The sequence below is a fragment of the Symsagittifera roscoffensis genome, chromosome 2 (assembly GCF_963678635.1).
Source record: "Symsagittifera roscoffensis chromosome 2, txSymRosc1.1, whole genome shotgun sequence".
NCBI lineage: Eukaryota > Metazoa > Xenacoelomorpha > Acoela > Convolutidae > Symsagittifera > Symsagittifera roscoffensis.
This window is the reverse complement of record NC_087063.1, coordinates 23,457,939-23,473,957: the sequence shown is the minus strand read 5'-3', so window position 1 is coordinate 23,473,957 and position 16,019 is coordinate 23,457,939. Positions and strand designations below refer to the sequence as shown.

Genomic DNA, 16,019 nt, shown 5'->3' with positions numbered 1-16,019 from the left:
AGGCTTTGCAAAGTTGTCTTACGAGTCTGGTTTCGTCGCCCGAATTCAAGCAACTCATCAAGAATTTGATCGCCGTCTCTATCTTGGTGGGAGTTCTTTTCTTACTAGCTGGAATTGCTATCTTCTATCTATCCGTCTATCTCATCGTGGCCATATTTGATGTTTCTCCAGGTTGGTATTGGGCGATTTGTTGGATTTCGACAAAAAAACAGACCCAGCCCACCCCCATTCCCCGAATTGCATGTGAGGTGATTAGTTGCTAGGTTCAAAGTATTGTATGTGTAATGGTTGGCCTACTATATTGTGGGGGTGGATTTTTGTTAATACGTACTCTGAGATAGGGAGGCATTAAGTTTGTTCGAGTATGTAGGAAATGCTGGAATACCATAGGATAAAAATTTGTCGAAATCTATTTTAAGCTAGTTTGCATCATAGTTTAGTTTTCATGATTTTCTCCTCGTTATATCCATGATATCAAAAGTTTACCCCTAGTAAGATCTTTTCAAGAGTCATTGAGTGAAGTGAAGTCACGTATTTAGGTCACGTAGTTTTTTTTTCAGGAGAAAGTCTAAATTTGTTCACGCTCAAATTTGATTTATTTTGTGATTTGACTTATGTCTTTTTAGGTTCAATTTTTTTAATCGAACCTCCAATAACAAAGTGTAAAAAGGCACAAAAAACGTGAATGACTTGTAGTTTCGAAAAAGACATCAATTTTTAGGTTTCCCCGCTGAATAAAAAAATTATCTGTTGATCCAGTTTATTCAATTTGGGTTAATTTAACGAAAAATGTGTCAGTCATATAAATTTCCAGAAATTTGAAGAGCCTTAACATGTAAATTTTTTCGAAATTTGAAAGTTGAAAATTGTTCAAAAAATCAATCCAATTTTTTGTTTCTTTGAGTTCATTACTTTTCTAACTCTCTGTTGGCTACTTAGGTTCATTCGTTGTTGCTGAGCAAGGGACTATTTCACTTACTGTTTTGAATCATGCCATAAATCTACATAAATTTTTGTTATTTGCCCTAGTTTTTTTTTCAGCGCAAGAAGTCAGTATCAACAAAATCCTCCCAAAGTTTTTAAGTTAAAAAATCTGAGTCGTTCTCTTTATCTTTTGCTCTACTTTACTGTTGTTTCTATCAGTCTAAACCTTCTAGTTACGGCCACAATGCCGTCTTAAGACTTACCGTGTTATAATTTAAAAGTCTTTTACCATTTTCAGGTTTTACCCCAAAATTTGTGTGCTCTCCAAAATTTTCCAATCCATATTTTTTTGTCTCCACGTATATCATTGCAATCAAGTTCATTGTTCATTCAGAGTTTCGTTGTAGTGTTTTGCTTTTTAAGCTGAACGTTTAAGATATTAAATCTAATCACAAAGTGTAACCTGGTTTAGTTGTCAGACCCCAATTCCAGATGTAGTTATGACTACTTAAGATGGCGTTTCTTGACTGTAAAAGCGACTGTTGACTGTCTGGCGGTGGTAGTGTCAGTGCCTGTGGTACTAGGTTGCACTAATGGCGGACTCTAGTTTAACGTGGGTCTATGTTTCAGCGGGTGCTGTGTTCACAGCATTGGCAGCATACTGTATCTATCGTCTCATATCTAACTGCAGAGACCACAACAGACGTCTCAACATCAGCAGGGCAAATGGATCTTCAAGCGCAACCAGGTGCTACTTGGGATAACACTACTTAACTTTAAAGCAGTGTTATATACAAATGAACTATCTCCCCCTAAAATGAAACGGAAAAATTAATGCAATGAGCAGGATTCATGATTTAAGGTAGAAATGAACAGGATTCATTTAGGTAGAAGTGAGCAGGATTCATGATTTTAAGTAGAAATTTTTCCAGCCTTTTTTTGGCTGTTTCCCGCTTTTTCTCAAAAATTTTGTGCATGATGCGAAAATTTAAGTTTTTACTGATCTGTTTTTGTTTGGTCCGAATCTCTGCGTGTTTTGGTCATGCCCCTTTGTCGACAGATCAACATGGTAATCAAATTGAAATAGCTTATGATGGTTGTGTCTATTCATAGACCGAATGCAAATAGACATGGCGAATAAATGTGTTTTAACTTGAAACCGATTCTTTTGGTAAATAATTTACCGTTTTACGTTCTGATTGGCATTTGGCTGCTTTGCGTTTTGCTCTATACAATTATCATTTTTACTGGAAGAAGTTTACCATGCATGTTATATAACGTTATCATGCCAATTCAGTTACGCGCAGATTCATCTATGCGCGATCTTTGTATTTTTGATCAAATTCTAGAAGATTTTGTGTAAGTTCAAAGTTTACTATAAATTCTTTGCCTCGCGAAGTGAGCCTTTTAAAAAAAATTTGGGTTTCACGATTTTTGTCCCAATTTTTTTTGTGTCTCAAGTTTGTGGGTGGTTTACGTTTACTTGTCTCAAGTTTAGGCAAGAAAAATGTTCAGAAGCTTTTACTTAGCCTTTTGTGGGGTTTATTGATTTTGGAAAATTGAAAAACCAAATTTTTTGGAAAACTGCAAAAATTTAAGAATATTTAATAAAAAGCGAGTGAAAAGTATGACTCAAGCTTTGCACTCAGTTTTTGTTAAATACTTTGCAACTTGTTTCAGTTTGACAATGAACTGGCTTTTTTGTTAGGATTTTGAACAGTCTTTGCAAATTTTTGAATTGAAAATGATGAGATGCTCCGATTTGACGCAAGTTAAATTCTATAATTTGAAGAAATATCTCATAAAAACTAGACCTCGACAACGACACTAGGCGTCGAAATTCTCGGATTTTAGGGTGGTCCTTGATTCTCTGATATTTTGATCGAATGGCGTTTTGCACCACTACCCGCATCACCGCCTCTCTAAGGGTTTCATTACACTAGCCTCAGCTTAGTGTGTTATTAAGAACCTTTTCTTATAACCTAACTCGCAAATAAAAGTGTTTACTAAAAGTGCTCACTTTTTTTGGAAATTTCACTGTAGCATTTGAAATTGCATAGCATTTGTTCTCTGCCTTATTTGTGGCTAGGGTTTAATCTTCTTTCTACTAATAAGCTTCCGTGGTTGGTATGTGACTTTAAATAGCAAGGGCGCAGTTTCGATCTCAGACGTGTGTAATAGTTCGCTCGGAAAGTCGGACACTTCTTTGAAAACAGAGTCGAAAATCCTTAATCATCACTTGAACCAATGCAACATTTTGATGATAAAACGGTCCACTGTTTCTACTTCAGTCGGCAGTATGGGCTGCTGGATCACCTGCGAGGAGAGTTCTTCGACGAGACGAAAAGTGAGTTGCAATGGGGCTCAGTTGACGAGGCCGTAGCTGGCGACAACCACTACTTCGACATCCTAGTGAGTGATTTCGTTTGCAAGTTCATATACAATAATTGAGTTTCTGAGAACACGATGACAGCTATATTTCGTAAGGCAATGAACTCTGTCATTTTCTGTGTTATTTAAATTGTCTCGTGTTCCAAATTTGTGTTTTTTTGGCATTACCTACTCATGTTCTTCAACAATGTAATGTCATTCATTTGGACTTTCAGACTAATTTGGTAACATTGTGATTTATCCAGTAGGCGTGTTCTTGTCCTTTTCTTGTTTCATTATATTTCCTCCGTCGTTTTTGCCCGACCGAATATAACTTTTTTTGTCATTGTTGTTTCTAGCTCTTATTTCGTGCCCAAGCCTTCTCAAGCTCCTTTTTTCAGCGTTCGTTCTCATCGATTTAACGTTACAATAATTCCAGATATTCTACAATAACTTGTGTTTTTCTTGCATTTTTCAGCACATGTTTATATTAAAAACTTCGTGTAGTGGTAGCTCTTATTCACTGTTTTCTGAGGTTGTTTTTTTTTCCATTTCTTAAAGATCTGAGCAAAACAATTGTAAAGATTAATACTTTCCATTAATTTTTTTTACTACTCTAGCTTGGGTTAATTTTTTAAGTTGTGTATCATTAATCGTTTCTCGTTTTTGAACCATGCTACCATTGCTATTCGTTTTCTTTTCTTTAGGTCTACAGCTTCTCACAGCAATACACCTCAAAATGGATTATCGTCTTATTTCTTCGAGCCAAAAAATATGCTTTCCTCCTACTTGTCGTTTGTTCTTCTACCAATAGGCTAATTGTTTGTTTGGTAATTTCTCTCGTCTTTCTCCTTTTCTGGAACTTTTCAAGAATTGTTCTGTCGTCATCAAACTCCATGTGTGCTCTCTGCTATTACTTTCTTCAATTTTCGTTTCTTTTTTCGGTTCCATGAGAAAATTCCCAAGTATCCATTTTAATTCGATCCCTCCGGTTTTGCCTCTTCTGATTTTCTCTGCTCGAATTGGCAGCTGGTTGTAAATCGTGAAAGGAATTAGTAAGCTCGGGCCCTCTTTGTGGTCTCCATTCTATGCTGATCTCGGTATCTCGCATTTCGGTTGCCAACGGTATCTCGCATTTCGGACAAGAGGTATTTTTGCTTTGATTTGTCCTTGCTGGATTTTTTTTGTGGATGGTAAGAAATCAGAGCAATTCTTTCTCTGGCGTGCTAAGTTCTACGTTCCTTTCGTCGACCAACATGTTTTGTGTGAGTTTTCATTGTTTGTTCTGTTTTAAATGCGCGGAGGCAGTTTATGCAGCTGAAGTTGTTGGCGGTTTTCTGAGATGCATGTATTCTTTTGATGTAGATTCCCATTCCACCAACGTGTTTGCATTCTTTTTGGCAAAATCTACGTGTAAGAGATTTTTTTCTCTAACACTTTGGTTTCTGTTTAACGGATCTGGTATATTGTGTTTTTGTTGCCCCTGTCTTGTTACCATTTGTTTATATGTTGCTCTCATTCATTTTCGCTCTCCACAGTTCTATCTGATCGTCGATTCTCTGACTACTGTTCGCCAGTATTGTATTGTGTTGTCGGTCTTCCTTCTTTATCGTTTTATAGTTTGCATGGCCGGGGGCATCGGAGGACTGCAATTTTGGTGGATCGCGTGTTATCCATCCTGAGTACGTGACCGATCCGTCAGAGGCTGTGTTTCTCGATTTTCTAGTAGATGGATTTGTTCCCATCACGTTCCTCAGATCTTGCTTGTTGTTGTCCGACTTTTGCCTTGTTTTCAGTGGGTTTTTTTTGACTCCATACGTATCTGTATCTCTTGTCTATCCATTGTTGGAGTTTTGTCATTTCCCTTTTTTGCCACGGCCTTACAGCAGCGGCAAATTGAAGCCCACTTTCTACACAAGTCTGAACTATCACTTCCCAGTGTCTTTTGGAGCGACGACTTTTAATTTCCAGGGCATCTACCTGGTTCTTGTTTTGACCTATCTCAAACGGGCTTGTTGGTAGGGAAAAAAATATATGAAAGATTCTTACGATAATTCATGTGCCATTCCCCCGGATTGGCACAGTCGAACCCGCCGACGCACTAGAAAAAGAACAATAAAGGCGTTGGCATCAGATTGGCAATGAAAAGGAGGGTCGGAATATTCAAGAATTTTTAAATTTTCGATTCGAATCAGAGCATTTCTGAGAAATGCGGGAACGGCCATTTTGAACGAAAAAATAGAATAAAGACAGTTGAAACAGAGACGCCGAGAAAATAAGACGAATAGTTGTGAAAAATAGAGAAGAAACGGAGTGTCTTATCGTGATAACAAGACACGATAAGACGCTTAGATGAAGCAGATAAGAAGAAAGGAGGCTTCAGTGGGACAGTCGGAGCGATTCCGTACCCTCCCGTACCACGAGATTGAGGGGATAACGACTTTATCTCTGAGGGAAAACGGAATTGGAGGCCCGGTGCCCAGAGACTATCAGAGACTGTGTGAAACTATTAAACGTACTTTTTAGCTGGCTGTGATGCCCTGAATAGTTGAATTAATTCCGATTTTACATAGTATTTCAGAGCATGAGTAGCTAGAGAGAAGGAAAAGTCAATCCATCCGCAATGGATTTAGTATATAACTGTCACTAAAAACATAGTAAATAATGGACTTCGAGCCGTGTTTTTAATGGTAAACACGTAGTCTGGGGATGCGAGACCCAGCTATGTGGTTGTTTTCGCATGTAACGAAAGCTGATCAAAAGTCGTTTGACGGATGGCCTAAAAATGGTAACTTTTTACTTAGCCCTAAACAGACTGGCTAGGTGTAGACGGTGAAAAACGAGTAGAATTAAGGTAACTGACGCTTGCCAGTCGTCACTAGGTGCTTTTTCTACGTTCCGTCACTGTGTAATGTTTGGGCGAATGTTACATCAAATTGTTTCCATCATTAAACAATACATATTTTCAGCTTTTTATATTGTGGTATTTTTGCTCATTTTCTGATAATTAATATCTGGGTTCTTATTCAACATCCTGTCACTATTCTTGCAATTACAAGCCTCAGAAATTACAATTACAAGTTTAGAAATTGTCTAGGGAATTTTTTTAAAACTCAGATACAGGTATGAAAGATTTTTTCCCGATCGAATTGATTTTTCAACTCTTTTAAAATACTAGTTGATCCAATTTTTCCAAAGTTTTCAGCGAGTGAAACAAATTTTTAGGTGATTTTTTGAACCAAAAATTGTTGTAGCCTGTCAATTTCCCGAGGGAGAGGAACTAAATCCGTTACTGGTTTATGTATAAATTATCATCATTAGTTAGTTTTCAGATCAGCTGGCGACCTCCTGAAAAATTGCGTCAGTTTGGTCTTAGATCACTGTTTATTAACAGCTCATTCTTCGCAGTTGATAGTTAAAATCAAAAAATAATTTTGCACATTAATTTCGTTTTTTTATAGCTATTTAAAGGAAATCGCAAGCCGTTAAACTTGGAATTGGAGCCAGACAGTGAACTGGTTCTGGAACAGGAACGTCTTGTGGGGTCTGAAGAAGAAAACGAAGACGATCGCAACCAGTCGCCTATTTCGGAGGACCCTCTGGCAACATACACAACATACGATAGCAAAGCAAAGACGCTCGCTAGAAGCGATTCCGAGATACTTCGCACGGCGGGAATAACAGTCAACGTTCTGATCGAGTTCCAAGACACTGGTAATCCTTCCTTCATTAAAAAAATTACATAATTTGTTGAAGCTGCTGTCAGTTCAGTTACATTAAAAACAAGGATAGTCAGCTACTGTGCAAGTAGCACAGTGTTCCGACCACAGTCTTAAGAAAATACAAAAATGTTTTCTCCAATGTCGTTTTTTCTGCATGTTGTGATAAAAAAATCTGAACGAAAAAATAGAACTTAGGCCTAATTAAGAGTCATAGTGAAATAGGTCAATTGGAAAGCAGTGTTTGGAGAACAATGACTAGAAAAACGAAAAAAAAAAAGTTCAAAAACATTTCAGAAATTTTTCAAAAACATTCCAATTTTTTTTGAATTTTCAAGTTTTTGATTCCTAAAAATGCGCTAAAAAACTCCAAAAACTAACTTTACTTGAGTAAAACTAAGTTTTCACGGCTTAAGTTAAGCTTAAATAAGCTATTGCAATTAATAATTACCTTACTAATTAGCTCGAATTTAGACCAAAAATCAAAAATTACTTGAGTAAAACTAAGTTTTCACTGCTTAAGTTAAGCTTAAATAAGCTATTGCAATTAATAATTACCTTACTAATTAGCTCGAATTTAGACCAAAAATCAAAAATTTCAAACCGGTTTTTCTCGACACAGTGAAAAAAAATTTGAAAATTTTTAAGATCGTTCAAATCACGACTGAAAGGGCTTTAATATGATATATCACTCAACCTTGTCTGATGATTATTTGTGTTAGCTGATTTTGCGTGGAAAACAAAAAACTAAAACACACCCGAATGCAAAGTTCCTCCCCATTTTCAATGATAGGAACAATAAGTTCAAGCTTGAAGTGTCATTCGAATAATTACCCTTGCGATATTATATCGGCTTAGCGGTAGCATTTCGAGTCGTTGTCTAAATGTTTTGAGGGTGGACTTGAAAATCTTTTTGAGATTTGAAAGTTTTTTGTGAAAACAATTGTTTTTCGGTTAACGTGTCTGCTCAGATAATTTATAATTTTGCAATTTATGCAAATTTCTTGATCTGATTTTTTGGTTCGTTTTTTTTTCAGGAAAAAGTCTTATAATTTGTTCACGCTCAAATTTGACTTTTCGCAGTTTGATTTTTAAATTCTTTTTAATTTCACTTCCTTTGCTGTGTTAAAAGGAAGGCAAGCTCCGCTATCGAAGAGCAAAAGTGTCCGAATTTTTTTTCTGTATCTATGCGTTCATTGACTTTTCTGCAACTGTCCGTTGTCTATGTTTCTTCGATTGTCAAATTTTATGATAAAACTTTTAAACAGAAAATATGACTTTTAATTGACGCTTGCTTCAGGCGAGCACGTGCGATTCGTGCAGGAACTTGCTCCGGAGGGATTCACCAACGTTATTCGATACTCATTCCGACCCAAAAGGGCAGGAGAATACTCAATCACAGTGCTAGTTAACAGACACAACATCAATGGCAGCAGACCTCATACGCTACAGGTAGTGCCAGGTATGTAACGTTCATTAATAACAAGAACTATAGTTTATCATCCAATCATGTTTAGACATCGGAAGCAAAATTGAAGCTTTGCTGATAACTGAACGTAAAGTTTTGGTCTTTTTTCCGTTTATTTAGTTTTCGTCGGTTATCTAAATTTGACAAATTGAAAGTTGTTTATTTTTTTTTTGTATTGGAATATTCATTTATTCAGTTTCCTTGGTTCCTTGGTTTGATTTTAAATCGAAAAGTTTTAGAACATCAATTAATTGACTTTTATTGCCTCTAAATTGTCTTCATCATTTAGTTTTTTGTTCACATGTGCCCCTATTGCAGTTGCTAAATATATGTATTCAGGTGAAGTGTGTTGTGGCAATGTGAGGAGGACTGACGACTGTTCGGTCGTGTTGGCTGAACTTCTCAGTGAAGTTGTGTGCGAAGTGGAGCTGAGAGACAGACTGGACAATGTGTGTTCCAACTACGAGCCAATCCCTCTCCAGATGGACGTCGAGTTCCAGGTCACTGCCCAACAGGTAGCTTATTACACATGATTCGATCATCGTTGTCAAAATGTCATGGAAATGCTTATAGCTTATCTTGTATATTCAGTTTTCAATGTCCTGGCCAAAATTGGTCACAGGTTGCGATTCATATAACATTAGAAAAAGCTACTTTTCTTTGATCTTTTCGCTGTTTTGGATTTCACAAACAAATACCTAAAACACTGTATCGCTCAAAATCGCTCCGAAATTAGGCAATTTTGCGGAATCCGCAACCGCGTTTGCCGAATCCAGAACAGTTTGTGGAATCCACAAATAAAACATTTGTGTAGTTAAATTGAGCTGTTGCGGATTCCGCAACTGTAAGCGGAATCCGCGACGTGTAAGTGGAATCCGCAAAATGTAACTGGAATCCGCAATATGTATATGTGTAGTATAGCGTTCAAATTTATATCTTTTAATTACTGGTCACTAGAAAACTCAATCTCAATTACTACATTGATCAACTACCAGTTGAAACGTTTGATATCAGTTTCTGTCAACCCAACTTCGATCTCAAATCCTGTCAACTTCGATCTCAGCTTCGATCCTAAATACTGACCTACCGATCCCAAATACTGACCTACTTCGATCTGAACTTCGATCCCAAATACTGATGCAATCCCAAATACTGACCTAAGTCGGCGATATGCTGTGCGTTGTGTTTCCAAACACTCTGAAGCCATGGATCACAAATATTGAATTTATTCGGCGTTAAGCGTCCAAAATCAGTTAAGCGTCCAAAAACTGACCTAAATTGGCGATATGCTGTGTGTTGTGTTTCCATACAATCTCAACCCAATGACTACAAATATTGAATTTATTCGGCGTTATGCTTCCAAAATTAGTATTTGGGATTGACGCAATCCCAAATACTGACCTACATTGGCGATATGCTGAGTTTTGTATTTCCATACACTCTCAACTCAATAACTCCAAAAAATTGAACTTATTCGGTGTTGTGTTCCCAAAATACTAAAGCTAACTTCCACCAATTTAGTTAACAAATGTTTTGATATTTGTTTGTGGATTCCGCTGACAATGGTTAAATCCTTGCCTATAAATTCCGCATTGCTATAGATAAGAATTCCAGCTCTAGCTTTTAATTGTTCATATACAAGTTCAGTAAAAGACAAAATCTGAATCCACTCACAGTTTGCGGAATCCGCTTACAGTTGCGGAATCCAGAACGACTAGCTATATTTGCTTGTTGCGGAATCCGCAACAAAACAAATGTGCCGATAAAACTTACGTTACAGGTATTTGTACGCGGAATCCACGGAAGTTTTGTAAGTGGAATCCACTGACATTTTGGAACATGTTTAAAGGTTTGTCTATGGAATCCAGGAACATAAACTATGGAATCCAGGAACATACAGACAACAAAATTGTGCGCCTATGCAGTGCACAGTTTGGCCTCGTAATGGTATTTTGAAACTTTGACGGCCTTTTCTCTGGCAGTATTCGTGCGTGTTTGTTCTGTGATATGCTTTTTTTTCTACGGAACTATCAAAATATGAATGATAGGGTGGGCGCATCCGATTCCAATCTTGAAGTACGTGTGCCATCCATCAACCAAAATGTTTGTTTGTTGTCTCCTGTTTTGAATCGATTTCACATGAAAATCGGGAATTGTCCTATCTCAGCCTTTTCGTGGCTAACCAAGTTGACTCAAAATAGTTTAACGTTATCTAAGAAAAACCCCTTTGCTTTTGTCCTAAGTTTCCATGCATCAAAGAAGTCCAAGCACGCGGTTTCTTTAATCTTGTCGATAAACTGGTGCCAATCCTGGGAACCGTGCAAAGATCCGATATGTCAAACATCTGAAAAACCAAAAACTGTTGCAAACATCTGAAAAACTGCTTTACTAGGGCAAATATCAGACATTATTCAAAAAGTATGGCTAAGATCAGATTTATACCGCTCACCTAAAAGATGCTCTATTGCTTGAAATCAAAGAGACCGCCGCAGTCGCATAAACGTGTTGTCATGTTGCCAAGAGAAGGTAATTTTCTGTATGAAGTTTAGAGCTGGTTAAAGGCGACGTGCGCGTAGCGCTCCTATCGGCAACCTAAACCGAGAGTCGAAAAAATTGGAACGGCTTATTGAACTATGTCTTGTTTGATATTCTTACGTCATATATTACGTAAATATTATATTATTACGGATGTTTGACAGCTGATGTTTGACATATCGGATGTTTGCCATAGAAACGACTCATTTAAAGATTTTCTGAATATCGTTTTTGATGCCTTTCAATAATATACGATGATCTGATTTTCCGTAAGGTCGGATCTTTGCTTTGCATTTTTTGAAGAAGGAAGAAAAATTGGAACTGTTTGCTCGTTATCGCGACCTCATTTGTGAAGTTTGGAAAAGATCAGCATTCGTTCCTCGTCTTCCGAAACCAAATCAGACATGAAGAAGTTGTTGCTCCTTGGGGTGTAGTTAACTCTAAAGACGCTGCAATTTTCTTTTATTGAGCGGTAGTAGATTCAGTAGCTCTTTGACGTTGAACCGCTTTAGATAGTGACTTGTATAAAACTGTTTTAACGTTAGTATCCCAGTATTTTCGGCGTAATTGATCGTGAGGGGCTATGGTGTTTTTTCTTCTTCTTTGCTTGATAGCACGCTTCAGTACATACCCAAGTTTTTAATTATATAATTCTTCATAAGAGGGTTAGATGGATGTTTTCGTGACTATTGTCAGGTCTTTTCAACATGTCAAAACAAAATGAAAATCAAAACTGTAATTCTCTTTGCTGTCAAAAATGTGTACTCGCTTATTGACTGCTTCCCTTTACGACGCTACGTGGTGACCACGCTCTTCGGATATGCTGACAAATTTATCTGCGATGGTGGCACAAAAATATACACGGTCTGTTCGCGCTTTGCCAACTGGATTTGTTTGTTAAATTGTTGTGGCGATTCAGATTGAAAGTTTGCGCCTTTTTATATAATCCACGAATTAGTTTTTAAGCGTGGTGCCAATTGTCGCTTTCGACCATTTGTTGCTCGCGACGGATTGTCTCCTCGCGGTTTTCAATACCTAACAACTCGTGTTCGTAACATGCGGTGAAAATACGATTATTATGTCTTGTGCATAATATTTTGGACAATGAAGATATCGGAAAATTAAATATCTGAGAAAAAAGCTTGGATTTTAAAAAATCTCCAGAACTTACTGGAATATCTCAGATTTGTTTCTAAATTTTTCAAATTATTTTTGCTGCACTACAGTTGTTTGTATGTAACAAAGCTTTTAATAACCTCTAACGAATTAATTTCAATAATCTGACCGGGCGTTTTTTATTTAGAGATTATTTTTACAGTTTTGATAATTAATCTAAAATATATTTTCTTTAGACTGATACAGATGACCCTTCTAGTGGCGAAGAGTTTTCGCCTGTGTTCTACATATCGAAGTGTGAAAAGCCAGGCTGTTGCACACTCAACATCCTCCTTCAACAAGCAGGTTGCTTCAGAATCACAGTCAAGTTTCAGAAGCATGTCATTCAGAACGGGTTATTCCAGATTATTTTTCTAAACGGTTAGTCAAATTGAAGGAAATTTGATTTCTAGTTTCATCAATTGTTTTTCAAAAAATAATAAATAATGCTTTTTAAACAATTTCAAATCTTTTCCCATATATATATTTTTTTCAAATCTTTGATAGATAAGATGGAGTTAGTTTTTGAATTCTTCTTCAGAAAATCTGTTTTAAAATATCATTCTATTCATTTTATACAAATTGAGATTCGTTTTTTTTAGACGACGAGAAGTCCAAAGTGGATTCGATTTGTGACTCCTCGCGAAGTTCCTACACTTATTTCAAGGCCGCTTTGATCTCGTCATCCCTCACAGATCTGACCTCAACTTCAATAGCATCATCAGCAGGAGAGGAAGCAGGAGACTCCCATTCTGCTCGACCAACAGTGCCTGTGAAGACGACAGAGGTGTACTGTCACTTCACCAGTAGATATCTAGTAGTGGCCAAATACAAGTGGCTCATGTTCAGGAAAGTCCAAGCGCAGTTTAGACTCACGCCTTCTACCAAGGTTTGCTTACCTTGAATGAAATCTTTGAATGGCTTCTTTTCCCTGCACCTCACATGATTATCAATTTTATGGCTTAACGAGTGGTTTTACAAGATTAAGTATGAATACCAAATATGTTTGTCATAGCTTATTTAAACCGCATTCCAATCTTGATACCAATCGTCAAGAGTGAAGAAAGTGTAATCTCAGAAGCTCTGGTGAGACCAGAACTCAAATCCAATTTATTGTAACGTTTATTAATTGTAAAATAACGAAGTTATTTTCACTTCTATAGGTCTTGATGATTTTTTTTTTGTTAAGAAAAAGTCTTAAACTTAAGTATATATGCACTTTTTGAGTGTAATTCAAATTCATCTGAAAAAAATTTGGTGAAATGCGCTCTCCAATTACGTCAGCAGAATGGGAGCGAAAAAACGTGAACTACTTGTGGAATAAAAAATTTTTATCAATTGACCTAGTTTATCAATTGATAAATTGAGCTTTAAGGTCATTACACAAGCAAATTTTGTGCGATAAAATGAACTCTCTTTTTTCCAACCTAAGTCGTAAATATTAAGGTTCATTTTTTACACAATCAAAGCTTGAGTGATTATGAAAGTGGTCATTTTGATCAATAACCAGCTATTAAGTACAGCCAATGCTAAGGATATTTACACAGACTATTATATTACAAATAGCACGTAAGCTTCGAGGTATCATGAATATGAAGCGTAGATTTAGGGAAGGAGACCCGCAACAAAATAAGAGGGTTCGAATATTAGGGCAGAGTCGGATGTTTTTATCTAACTTTTGGTATACTAGTTACAATACGTCCGCTCTATAAATTGAGGCAAGTAAGTTGGTAATTTTTTTTAAATTGACTGGTACTGCTATTGCGTCATAATTGGCGTGCGTCACTTATGAAATTTTCTAGACTCAAATTTTTACTCATTCAGTTTTTCCCAGTAGCGTTGTTGGCCATTTGCTTGTGTATGCGAAGTGCAATTTCGCCTCTGTGTAAATATGTTTTTGAAATTCGAAATATATATATTTTTTTCAAAAACTGTCAGTATTTTTTGTTCTTTATTCTTGCGTTACTCTTTTCCAGTTGTCTTGGCTATGTTTTACTTTGATTTGCTGAGTCTTCGTGATTTTGTTTTTTTAAAATGCTCTTAAGAAAAATAATGGAATCACCCGATGTACCATTTAAAAATTTGATCTAAATTGACAAACTAAGCTCAACCAGTATATGGATACCTTAGTGCGTTGTCAATCTATTTTCTATCGAACTATTATATATTCAAATGCGGGACCTCATTATCTCGGGACCTGTAAGCATTTTTCAATTTATTATTTTAACATGTTTAACAAAAGAAGTTTTCACGCTTAAGCTATATGATATATCGCAATAGTTAAGAATTTTTCTTCGAATTTTTAGTGAATTCTGATAGTTTGTGTCAGCGAGTTTAAAATTAGCAACCCAATAATGGGATAGTCTCAGGGTTCCCCAGAAGTTGCGAATTTTGGCTCCAATAATGAGTACACAAATCCTTTTAGCTTACGAGATAACGACGATTTTGTGATTTCAAAAATTTTCAAAAAACTCTTATTAAAAAGTAATTCAAAAAAATGATATTCCCAACACTGTATTTGGGTGCCGTCAGGATTCTTTGAGAGATTGTGTGTCCTGCCTCCAAAAATTGCTGCTCAAAGCCTTGTAGTTTTCGAGATATGACACTTCTTATGTTTTTTTTTTCAATTTCAGAAAAACTTGGATTTGAAAAATTCAGTCTATACATTTTTGAATTGGCGTTCCACTTGACACATATTTAAGAACTCTCTATCTTGAAATGCTTAAGTTTTTTCAACGTATGATTTTTTGCATGCTTCACGAACGAATTTTGCATGCTTAAGCTAAATCGCATATCGTAATACTTAAGAAATTTCACTTGGAACATTCTATGAAGTCGCTATATTGGTCTGCTAAAAAGGCATAACATTGCAAGGGTTGAAATGATCACTCAAGTTGACGTTTTAAAGTCTGTTGGAGCGCGAATGCTTGAACTCTCCATTTTTCCTATATTTGCAACGTAAAACTATCAAAATTTTTGTTTCTTGATTTATTTAGCCAAATTTCAAGTTCTCAACTCTATAGTGGGGTGATGTCAGAGTACACCCTGGGGTTTCAAATCTGGCGTCCAAGTTTGACTGCCCAAAAAATTTTGATTTTCGAGATATGGCGTTTTTTTATGGTTTTTTTGCAATTTTTTTTTCAAAAAATTTAGAAATGAAAAACGAAGTGAATTTATAAATGAAAAAATATAAAGAAAAAAAATTTAGAAATGATACTTGAACCCTCAGCCCTAAAATGGGGTGCTGTCAAGGTATACTCAGGGGTTGTAAATCTGGCGTCCAAGTATGACTGCTCAAATTGTTTTGGTTTTCGAGATATGGCGTCTTTTTGTTTTTTTTTTGCAATTTTTTTCTCAATTTAGAAATGATAAAACTAACCGAACTTGAAATTTTCAACACTATAATGCGATACGGTCAGGATATACTCAGTGGTTGCAAATGTGGCGTTCAAGTATGACTGCTCAAATAGTGTTTGTTTTCGAGATATCACTTTCTTTTATGATTTTTTCATTTGTTTCTTAAAAAACTTGGTTTAAATTTTTAACCCTATAGTGGGGCGCTGTCAGAATATACCCAGGAGGTGCAAATTTGGATTCCAAAAGTGACTGCTCAAATTCTTTTGGTTGTCGAGATTTTCTGATGATTTTTTCAATATATATTTTTTTTTTTCAAAAAACTTAGATAAAAATCTAACCGAACTTAAAATTCTAAACCCTATAGCGGAGTGCTCTCAGGGTACGATCAGGGATTGCAAAGCTGGAGTCTAAATACCACTGCTCGACTCAATCTGGTTTTCATGATACGGAGTTTTTTATGATTCATTCTCTTGTTTCAAAAAACTTAGATA

General features: G+C 36.2%; 2 protein-coding genes across 4 annotated transcripts in view; one reads left to right on the top strand and one right to left on the bottom strand.

Moving 5' to 3' along the window:
* LOC134839392 (V-type proton ATPase 21 kDa proteolipid subunit c''-like) overlaps positions 1-16,019 on the bottom strand; it is a 327,751-nt gene that overhangs the window by 121,881 nt on the left and 189,851 nt on the right. The gene's annotated exons all lie outside the window — the stretch shown is intronic.
* Positions 1-16,019, top strand: part of LOC134839384 (apoptosis-resistant E3 ubiquitin protein ligase 1-like) — a 381,686-nt gene that overhangs the window by 355,452 nt on the left and 10,215 nt on the right. The window contains exons 3-10 of one of the 2 annotated variants that reach the window (XM_063854915.1): positions 3-171; positions 1,555-1,672; positions 3,216-3,336; positions 6,756-7,008; positions 8,314-8,475; positions 8,821-8,996; positions 12,369-12,552; positions 12,774-13,060. In XM_063854915.1, the coding sequence (XP_063710985.1) occupies positions 3-171; positions 1,555-1,672; positions 3,216-3,336; positions 6,756-7,008; positions 8,314-8,475; positions 8,821-8,996; positions 12,369-12,552; positions 12,774-13,060 (1,470 nt within the window). The other variant, XM_063854916.1, reaches the window with a different exon arrangement.